At 51.0% G+C, this 11,051-nt stretch overlaps 1 protein-coding gene across 1 annotated transcript in view; it reads left to right on the plus strand.

Annotated features, from left to right (window-relative positions):
- Positions 1 to 11,051, plus strand: part of LOC109374514 (F-box-like/WD repeat-containing protein TBL1X) — a 122,386-nt gene that overhangs the window by 102,683 nt on the left and 8,652 nt on the right. Inside the window, exons 6-11 of the mRNA XM_019629171.1 lie at positions 1,815 to 1,947; positions 2,462 to 2,603; positions 3,597 to 3,660; positions 3,786 to 3,883; positions 6,646 to 6,706; positions 10,762 to 11,010. Of these exons, the coding sequence (XP_019484716.1) occupies positions 1,815 to 1,947; positions 2,462 to 2,603; positions 3,597 to 3,660; positions 3,786 to 3,883; positions 6,646 to 6,706; positions 10,762 to 11,010 (747 nt within the window). The remainder of the gene's footprint in view (positions 1 to 1,814; positions 1,948 to 2,461; positions 2,604 to 3,596; positions 3,661 to 3,785; positions 3,884 to 6,645; positions 6,707 to 10,761; positions 11,011 to 11,051) is intronic.

An 11,051-nucleotide genomic window follows, 5' to 3' on the forward strand; every position in this document is an offset into this window, starting at 1 on the left:
TCACGCACAGCATTTTGTTTGTGGAGGCCCCTGGCCCCATCCCCCAGCCTTCCGTGTGCAGGGTTTCTGGCCAAATTTGGGCATAACAGTCACTCGCAATTATCGAGAGGCCCCCCCGGAGGTTAGTCCCTATTAGGTATCACCCAAAAGTATGCGGCAGGTAAGTCAGAGAGCTGCTTATAAGTTTAAAGGGACTGCTTCCGGTCAAAGTTCAAAGCGTGCTTGCACGTGCACACGTGGGAGTGTGTGCACGCATGTGTGCGCATGTGCTCTGTAGGTGTGCGTGGTTTTCCTTATTTGAACATGGTTTCCCTCTGAGCATCCATGCAGCCTCACCTGTCCTTGAGGATTGAGATGACCGTGGTGTTGACACCTGGCCCTGTGGCTTCCTCACGTGCGGCTGGCTGCCCACCTGAGCTGAGGCTGCAACCTGCGGCTCAGCTCTCACAGGCACAGGCTAACGAAGCCTTCAGCTCTGCGTCCTCCTAGGGAGCCAGATCTAGCATACCTGTGTAGGCAGCAATGCAGGTATGTGACAGTAGGTTGACCTCGAGGCCGTCTGTCTTGTAAAATGAAAACACTTCCCACCAGCGGCTGCATAATCATATTAACAAGGTCCAACATGGCGGCCGGGGAAAGGGTAAGAATAAGCGGCTTGGATCACAGCTGGTTTATTGGCTCTCCCCTCACGGGGCGTTTTCAAAACCCTTGAGTTTTCAACATGAAGCAGGAAAAACATAGTTATTGTTTTCCTAGCCTTCCACCACCGAAAGTACATGGTCATTGGTGAACTTCGAGACACCTCCATCTGCCAGGACCAGAAGTTTTGCAAACTTCTAAACTTGCACAGATTTCTTTGACATCCTAAGACACTGAGGGACCATGGCCACGGAGAGAAGGGCACGCCGTAAAGCCCGCCAGCAGCCCGCCACACGTAGGCTGCATTTCCTGAGCACCTGTGCGTTGCTTTTCATACATAGGACCACCGCCTCCTCCCTGGCACACCCTCCAATGGTGTTCACTGTCCCTTTTGTTTCCTGAAGCCTGGTACTACCCACACTTTGCCCCCACGGGTGCTGCAACGCAGGCTAAGCCAGACTGGGGTGTGTGAACTTCCATTTCATCCTGACCTTCAAGGGTCTTTTTCCTTCTGCCACTTAGGGGGAAACTATATAGCCATTTTCAAGATGGTACTCTGGTGGGTAGCATTTGGCGTGACTTGTCTCCACCATCACCAAGCCTACCCGGGAACCCAGAACCCGGGTCCCATGATTCATCCGGGGCGGGCTCCTTTGATTAGAAAGCCTGGTGACTCTGCTTGGCTTGAAACGTTTGATGTGAAGGTGGCTCTAATAAGAAAACAGCATTTGAGTCCCAAGGAAACAAGGGTGTTTGAAGGCAGGGGGTAGAGGGTGGTGGGCATTCTGAAAGAAAGACGCCATCTACCAGTGGGAGCTTCAGAGAGAAAGATGAGACACCTTACAGAGGTGCTCCCAGGTAAATACAATGCGTCGTTCTGTCACGAGCACAGCCGCCAACTGGCTGTTGTCATCTCTGTCCACTCTTGTTCCGGTGAGTGTTGGACACTTTTAAAGAATAAATCATCGTGTTTATTCCTCTGTCAAATTTGGACACTGGCAAAGTACAGGCCATATACTTACAAAATCCCACAAAAGCCGTGATTTAGTTCTAATCGTCAGAGTTGGGATTTACGGAGAGTACATAAAACGCTGTGTTTCCAGAACAGAAGCGCCCTGGTGGTGAGTTCCTCGTGCGTTGGTCAGCCGTGCGTCTCTCCCTGTTTCCTATGATAGATAATCATTCGAAACCAATGGAGATTGACGGCGACGTTGAGATTCCACCCAACAAAGCCACCGTCCTGCGGGGCCACGAGTCCGAGGTGTTCATTTGTGCATGGAACCCCGTCAGCGACCTCCTAGCGTCTGGGTAAGGATGTGAGGCTGGGGGTGCTCCAGGTGGGGCCTGGGGGATCCGAGATGCTGGCTCTCGTGCCTCCTGGAACACGCGCTCCCCTCTAACCTGTGTGTGACATCTTCCCACTGTGTGCAGACCAAGGCTCGGGGTGCTCCGTGCTGCTCTGCTCTGGGTACCTCGCACTGTGGAGCGGTCCTCATTGCACGCCTTTTTCTCAGGGGGGTGGGGACGACTGCAGACATTTCAAATCACTCGGCACACGCCTGAAGCTAATCTAATATTGGACGTCAACTCTAATTGAAAAATAAAATTTTTTTAAAAAATTAAAAAAAAAAGGGATTACCCCTGGAAAAATAAAGTAACGTACTGAAATAAAATTACGTGGCACAACAAAGATGGTGAGGAGAAAAACAGAGTGAGCGGGGCGAGGAAGCAGGGAGGCTGCGGGGCCAGAGATGCCTGATCCAAGCCGACCGGAAGTTGGGATGAGCTAAACGCTGGATGCTCGTGTGTTTTCGGTCTCCAGGTCCGGAGATTCCACTGCAAGAATATGGAACCTTAATGAAAACAGCAACGGGAGCTCCACGCAGCTCGTGCTGAGGCACTGCATACGGGAAGGTGGCCATGACGTCCCCAGTAATAAAGACGTGACCTCGCTGGACTGGAACGTAAGTTTCGGCCACCTCCCGGACGCTAGGACGCCTGGAAAACCTGCCCGCTGCCTCGGCGAGGGCTGCCAGGATGGGGCCCGTGCGGCCCTAGTCCCATGGGTCGTGCCATCGTTTCTGAGCACGGACGAGGCTGTGTTGGGCAGACAGCTAGCTGGGCGTTCCGTAGCTGTTGCTTTTCAGCATTTATATATGTCTACAAGATGAGTCCGGTGGTCTTATTGGGGGAGCCTGTTCTGCTGGGGAGATGAGACGCGCCACCAAGAAAGGTGACTTTCCACCTTGATATTTCAGTGGCAAGCGTTACCCTGTGTCCCCGAAAATAAGACGTAGCCGGAAAATAAGCCCTCGCATGATTTCAGGTGCCAAAATATGGCACCTTGGCGTACTGAATATTTTAGGCTGAAGGTGTTTGTGGAAGAGGCACCCTTCTCCCTGAAACGGGTCACAAAACCCTCATGTGAGGGGTTGCATGCCCTCCATATCCTGGAGGAATCACGCTAGGGCTTCTTCGGCTAGGTCTTATTCTTTGTGGGGAAACACGGTACGTGCATTTAAACACGGGACACACATACACAGCTGTTTATAAGTTCTTTGACTGTCTCACGTGTTACCGTGTTTCTGTACATGGTATCATTTCATCACAAACTGTGTTCTCTCTATGTGCAAACATATTTTTAAAAGCTCTCTAAAGTCTCCAGGAGTCTCCTCATCACTTTCCGTAGCGCATGTTTAATTACGTGATCAGGGGTGAACGGTTGCAGCGTGCTTTCCTTGCTCCCTCGTCCGCCTGCTTGGTTGGAATGCCTTCCGTTCTAATTTAAGAGCCGTGGGAGTGGAGGTTGTTACGCGGGCTTGATGAGTCTCTTAACTGGGAACTGATTGTTGACAGAATATTCTAGCCCCGGGATACGGTGAGAGGTTCTCTTTGCTTTGTCACAACTGCCCCTCCTAAGCTGTTTTTGTTGGTCTGTGTTTCTTTCTGGCCTGCAGAGCGATGGGACACTGTTGGCGACGGGTTCCTATGATGGGTTTGCGAGGATATGGACGGAAGATGGTAAGTCCTGCCTCCAGCCTCGTGTTGGGGCCGGGGAAGCAATGCTTTGGTGTGTGATCATGGCGTGAACAGACCGTGACTTTGAACTCAACCTGTTTGTTGTTGGTTTGTCTCTTACACGACAGGTAACCTGGCCAGCACCTTAGGCCAACATAAAGGCCCCATTTTTGCTTTGAAGTGGAACAAAAAAGGGAATTACATTTTGAGCGCTGGGGTAGACAAAGTGAGTATGAGCTTAAAATACATCTTGGCTCTATAGATGTTTGTTTTTGAATCTTTCAAGAACACCGTGGTTTCTTTGAATTCTAAGGCTCTCTGCTTTCCCTTGAGAAATCAGAACTTGTTCAGTTCTGCGTTTTGTGGTTTTGCTCTCCCCATTCATTCATAACACATCATCTGTTGATGGATTATTGTACTGCTCTCCAGACCTTTGTACAAAGCTTCCCCCATTTATTTGCGGTACTTAACTTCAGTCAAAGCCAAAAATATTTGTGCTCTGGCCTTTGGCAAAATACATTTGCTGACCTCCACGCCAGAGTGAGTATAACTCTCTAGGTCAATGAATTGTTCATTCTTTTTTTTTTTTTTTAATATATAGGTGAAAATATTACCTTTTATTTATTTATTTTTAAGATTTTTATTGGGGAAGGGGAACAGCCAAGTTGTTGTTCTTTAATCTTAGTTGTGGAGGGCGCAGCTAGCTCAGCTCCAAGTCTAGTCGCCATCCAGCCACCTGGTGGCAACTCAGGGCAGCTCAGCTCAGCGTGCCGTGTTCAATCTTAGTTGCAGGTGGGCATACCCCACTGTCCCATGCGGGAGTCAAACTGGCAACCTTGTTGTTAGGAGCATGTGCTCTCACCAGCTGAGCCATCCTGCCACCTGTTGGCAGCTCAGCTCTGGCGCAGCTCACTGACCCAGGTGGGAATCGAACCAGCGACCCTGTTGCTCAGAGCTCGCGCTCTTAACCAACTGAGCCACTCGGCCGGCCCCAAATCGTTCATTCTTTGTCTTAAGCCAATGAGCCCTTCATTCAAACGTGGCAGCCTAATAGCTGATATTTAAAAAGCTGACATGCTGAGGTTGACACCGTAAAGGCTCTCATAGAACTGCCACCGAATTTTCTGCTGGACGGCCTAATTCAGCTATTCTAGTGCTGTGGCTTGTGTGTGGCAGGGTAGCAATACTACTGATTGGATTATTGAAATAACTTGCACCAATGATCACGCATCTTTAAAGAGTGCTCTACTTGTGTTGGCCCATTCAATGCTCCAAGGTAGGGGGCAGGCCCAGGTGAGACAGATGGCACTTCACAGAGAGCCTTACTAACTTGCCTGGGGACACACCTGTGTAGACGGGAGGTGGGTTAGAAATCAATAATGACTGCCCTTTCAAAATTCTAAAACATCCTTTCCTTGCCCACCTGCTTTTGTGAAATTAATGATTTCTTTTGTCCAGTGTATATTTCACGTAAACATCAACAGCGTGCTATGACTGGTGATGTAGTCTGTGACACTGCATCAGAATTGTGAACGACTTTATATACCGGGGGTGCCAAAAAAACGTATACACGTTTTAAGCGATGTTAACACTTTGGTCAGCGTTGCTCAAGCAGTAGTTCCTGTTGTCAAAAGTGTCTGGATGCTGATGGGAACCACTTTGAGCCCCTCTTATAATTGCAGAAGTCAAACATGACTTGTATTCATCTTTTGTTCTCATATATTAATAAGGTGTGTATTAATACAGCTTTTTCCTTTCTGAAAAATGTGTATACATTTTGTTGGCTCCCTCTGTGTTCTCTGCAGTGCCAGATTTGTTTGTGAGTGGCTAAATTAAGGAAAGAGTTAGACTCCTCCTCCAAAGAAACCAACAGAAGCTGTTAATTGGGCTAGAGTTGACCCAAAACATGCAGAGAACCCCGTTTCCAAGGTACTCAGTTGCTCCGAGTATTCCCTCTGAAAATTTCTGCAGTTCACACAACTTATAACCACTTCTTCCTTAGACGAGATCTTTATTGTCATTAACGGAGGTGGTACGGGTTCCAGCTCAGTTGAAAACCCCAGCTGATGAAGACCTAATCCCAGGGGTATTCACCAAGCTTCTTCTTGCTTCTTCCTTAAGAGTCTTCCCAGCATCCAAAGGTTCATAAGAACTCACGATTTACTTCGTTTTCTGGGGCACACATCACTTTTCCCCTTATTTAAAAATAGGGGAATATAGACCAGTGCATCGCTGATGTAACTCCATACCTCTGCTCCGTCTGGTATCCGGGCTCATGGAGTGACAGCCCAGGGCATTTTCTGAAACGCCTGTGGCCGCAGCTCTTCATTTGGAAAACTTCCAGAAAGATGTTTAGATGAGCTTCGTGACGGGTTTTTCAACCTGTAACGGGTTAGGGGGAATCCCCACCAATTCTGGCAGGTTCCAGGTACCACCTTCGGCTGCCGTGCCCACCAGCATGCGTGGCTGCTGAGTTCAAGAAATGTGACCATCCAATTCAGACGCGTAAAGCATACTGGGTTCAAAAGACCCAGATGGAAAAGAGAACGCCAAGGGTCTCGTTAGTAGTTATAGATTGATTCCATGTGGAAATGGTCATATCTTGGCCATTTGGAAGGGAGTAAAATGTATCGTTAAAACTAGTTTTATCTGGGGCCCGGCCGAGTGGCTCAGTTGGTTAAGTGCTCGCTCAAGGGTTTGAGCTCTGAGCAACAGCGATTCGAGTCCAGCCCGAGCTGAGCTGCCAACAGGTGGCAGGATGGGTCAGCTAAAAAAAAACAACACTAGTTTTACCTGGTTTTTTTTTTTGTTTTGGCATGCTCACTAGAAGGCTGAAAATCCCCCGTGTGGCTCCCACCCTGTCTCTGTTGGGCGGAGCTGGCTTACACGGGGCAGGGGCTCACTGCCTCTTCTTGTACCATCAAGTTTTGTGGAGACGACTTGACAAGAAGGATGGTGACACTAACTTTTTTTGTTTGCCTGTCACAGACAACGATAATTTGGGATGCCCACACAGGCGAAGCCAAACAGCAGTTTCCGTTTCATTCCGGTGAGTTGCTTTGTTCTTGTGTTGTCACTCAAAAATAAGAATTCGGAGTCCTAGAAAACGTCCCGTAAAGGAACGGTGCGTGCGGAGGAAGGCGTCCATGGAATGTGGCTGGTGGGAGACGAAGCCTATTTCACGGTCCGCGTTGCTCTTCAGGTTTGCAAGACACAGGTGCCCCAATATGAAAAGTTGAAAAACGCAACAGTGAACCAACCATGGAAGCAGTGTGGCCTCCTTTCACCACCATCCCGATGGTGCTGTGTTGGGGGGTGTCATGGGGGGGTCCCTGAGACCACGCCCAAAGTCAGCAGTTCGCTGGGAAAACTCCCAGGACTCCGTGTGTCGTCTAATTCATGGATAAGGCTTGTTACAGGCAAAAGGACACACAACAAAATCAGCCCGGGGATAAGGCATGTGGGGCAAAATCTAGTATTTGCAAGGGTCCTGCCCCAGTGGCATCACACAGGCCAGGCTGGACGGCTGCAGAAACAAGTTGTGACCGCTCACGTACCCGAGTTGCAGGCTCCCAGAAGGGAAGCGGGGATTTGGCATAAACCACGTTGCTTGCACAGTTTAGGCACAGAAGCCATTCTTATCGACCGATAAGGGAATGCCTAGAACCTTCTGGATGTCCAGATGTCCAGCCTTGCCGGCAGGCCTTCCTCCAGAGAGGGTGAGCCATGCGATGGGAGGTCTTGCCTGCCGGACAGGTAGCTGCTGCTGTGGAGCTAACCACGTCCTTTTATGGGTTGGGGACCACACCAGGCTGGCCACATGGGGCAGCCCAGGGTCGCGAGATTCCACTTTCTCAGATTGCCACTGGACACTTCACCCTCTGGCTTAATGCAGCCTTCTAACTTCAAGACAGATGACCACCCCCAGATTTATAGGCTGTTGGGAAAAAGTGGCTGAAAGTTGACACAAGGGACTCCATGCCCCTTCGTTTCACAGGAAATGACTTCCACATAGAGGGAGCTGCGAAACATAGGGGGTGAACGGTTACTATGCCACATGTTCCTTAAGCAGTGTTTACAGGGGGGTCAGGTAGTCGGGGGTACCCGCTGACGACTGAATGGGACGGCTGACCCCAAGCTCCGCCTGAGATGGCACTGTCCCTCTTGGTGCCCAGCGAGGGCTGCCAGCAGCAGCCGTGGGACCTACAGGGAGCAGACTGTGAGGAAAGGTCCCCACGAGGCCGTGCCACGACGGTGTCAGGTGCAGACACCAGCGTTTATTTTCCCGTGTGATACGCCAGATGTATCTGTTAGGGCTGCCAGTGAGTTGTGTTGGTGTGGCCCTCATCTGACAGCACAGGTGACGTGGACATACATGGCTGGACGCAGTACAGAACACGTTTCCCAGCAGGAAGTGGGCACGGCTGCAAATGTGGACATCTTGGGACCCCAACCTATGTGTGTGTGTTAGAATATATAGATAACTTGCTGTTTGTCATTAGTAAATTCTAGTCACACATTCACAGGGTGTGCAGCCATCATACTCCTTCCAGGACATTCTGTCACCCCACGTGGAGACCCCCTTACCCATTAAGAAGTCGCTCTCCGTTGCCCCTTAGCCCAGTTCCTGGTCACCCAGTCTACAAATGTTGACGGGAGTCTGTCATCTGCGTGCCCGACGCCTACGCTCTGGACTGTGCACATCCAGGCTGGTAGCGAGTGAGTCCAGTGGGTTGCTGTCGCATTTGGCGTACGTGCCAAAACCATCCCTACCTTTGTTGTCAGGAAGGTTCCAGAGCCCGATTATAAGGGGCGTGCCAACCCCTGAGGTGTTCTGTAGAGAGAGAGCATCTCACCTGTCATTTTGCTGCCCGCGAGGCAGACCCAGGCGCCATTGCTGGGTCGGGAAGTTTCAGATGTTACTGGGTGTGTGTGTGTGTGTGTCTGTCGGTCTGTCTCAGGCAGTGTGCTAGAGACTGTTCAAGATGGAGCAGAGGAAGTGTGCTCTTTTTCAAGGTGAAACACCCATGGCAAGGGCTGTAAAGGAGCACCTTTCTGTAGCATTTGAAAACTCCTTGTCTGCTGGGATGGCCAGTTGCCTTGCCCTGTTGGGTTTCCCCACCAAGCCCTCAGTCACCGTTGGCAGGAAGCGTTAGCTCAGAGCCCGACTGTGGAATCCCACTCAGCAGCGGAAAGGAACAAAGTACTACTGAGTAGCTATTGATAACCTACGGCACGTTGGACAGATCTCAAGGGCATTCGCTGAGGGGGAAAGCACGAACCTCCAAAGTCCACATGCTGAATGGTTCCATTTCTGTAACGTTCTAGAAATGGCAGAAGGACAGAGATGAACAGCTCCATTGAGCCAGAGTTGAGGGTTGGGGCAGAGCGGGGGTGGTGTGATAATGAAATGGTACGAGGGAGGTGTTTGGGGTGATGGATGGAATGGGTCTGGGTGTTGACTACGGTGGTGGTTGACAGACGGGCCCCATGATCCAGTGACACAGCACCCCACAGCCACAGCCGTTGGGGGAGCCTGGGTGAAGGTGCACGGGACCTCTCTGTAGTCTTGGCAGGTTCCTGTCAATCTGTAAGCATTTCAGAACTCAAAGTTAAAAAAAAAAAAAAGCCTGTCCATGCCTGGAATGGTACTGACTGTTGCAATTTATTGGCCCGCGTGTGGGCAGGGAGGGCACAGAGACCCCTGGAATAACTTAGTCCTGGTACCTGTCGCTCACCCACACTGAATGGTCAAAACGTGGCAGGAAGCTGCAAGGGTTCTGGTGGCAGGGCCCACTCAGAGTGGCCCCCCTCCCCATCACCCCTGCTCTGGGTGGCAAGGTCAGCACACATGAATTTTTACGGCCAGGTGCTGCACCAGCTGCCAGATTGTCACGTTTCCAAGTGTAGTAACAGCTCGCCTGGAATGCAGGGGCTGGCGCAGGAATTCGCGATTTGGCCCTTACGGTGTTGTAAACAAGAGCAGCTGCGGGCTCTGCCCTCTGGCTCACGGGATCGTCACCCGGACCGAGCAGGGTGGGTCCTTCCTTCACTTCGCCGGGCCTGTGTGGGAAGGGTGCCAGGCACAGTGGGGCTGTCGTGAAACACGCTGCTGGGGTATATAACCCCCCCAAAAAAAGACGCCCTGTGCTGCTGAAAAACCCAGGGCTGACTATCAGCCAAGTCCTTACCCACGGCGTCCACGCGGGCATGGAGCGGGACGTGGAAGCTAGCGGGTTCCATCCTGCAGTTACCCACCTGGGGAAGGGCCACCCATGTGCAGGGCTGAAGAGGGGATGGGGCAGACGCATTCCAGTGTATCCTCCTTACAAGCCAGGTTTCCTCCCAGTTCAGTGCTGACTTGTCTTAAACACACGTGAGACACGCTTATGTATTGATCAGTTGATGAAAATGTGTGACCAGAGGTTTGTAGGAACGTAACCTGCTATTTCTTCTAGAAGCAAAGAAGTGTCATGAGATGACCAGGATGCTGAGGAGTCTAATGGGGAGGTCCGGAAAAAGGGGAGAGCCCCGTGAGATGAGGGGGGGGCGCACATCACCATCCCCAAAACCCTCAGGGACTCAAGGACTCAGCGAGGGTGTTCATGACAAGTCCTGAGCCCTCAGCCCAGTTGTGTCCGCCAAGGGGTTCTTGTCAACTCAAATTATCTTCCAACTGGGGGAGATTTTTTTAAAGCGGGAAATCTGGAACATAGCATAGGGAATCTTTTTCCTCTCCTTTTCTCTCTTCCCTGTCTAAAACAAATCACATCAGACCATCAGCGAGAGTCATGGAAGCGGGAAGGTGTAGGACCAGGCAGCATGTCCCTGTCACCTCCCCTTTCTTACCGGTGCCCGTGGCGGCAATACACAGCATGCCCAGAGCACAGGAAGTGTCCCGGGCTCTCTCGCCAGAATATCTGCTCATCCCTCCAAATATGGAAGAAGACGGCTTTTGGGTCTCTGAGGGAAAGAGGCTGTGAACCATTGTTGTTTTTTTTATCACGTTACTGCCTCCTGGACTGTTCCTTTAACTGTTCGGAGTCAGCCGAGTTCTGCATGACTAGTAAACGCGGTGTCCTCTGACTGTCCCCCGCTCCACAGCCCCTGCTCTCGACGTGGACTGGCAGAATAATACTACGTTCGCCTCCTGTAGCACAGACATGTGTATTCACGTCTGCAGACTCGGCTGTGACCGCCCAGTCAAAACCTTCCAAGGACACACAGTAAGTGCAACTTCTGACTGGGGGACTCAAGTTCCTGAGGGCGTGCTGGGAGGTGGGAGCCATATCCTTTATGCCTCGGATCAAAAGATGCTGACCTGTTCTGCAGCCCTTTGCTGCTTGGGCTGCTGTCATATCTGAGGTGGTTGGATGAACCCACTTATAGGCAGG

The sequence above is a fragment of the Hipposideros armiger genome, unplaced genomic scaffold (assembly GCF_001890085.2).
Source record: "Hipposideros armiger isolate ML-2016 unplaced genomic scaffold, ASM189008v1 scaffold_827, whole genome shotgun sequence".
In the NCBI taxonomy this organism is placed as follows: Eukaryota; Metazoa; Chordata; class Mammalia; order Chiroptera; family Hipposideridae; genus Hipposideros; species Hipposideros armiger.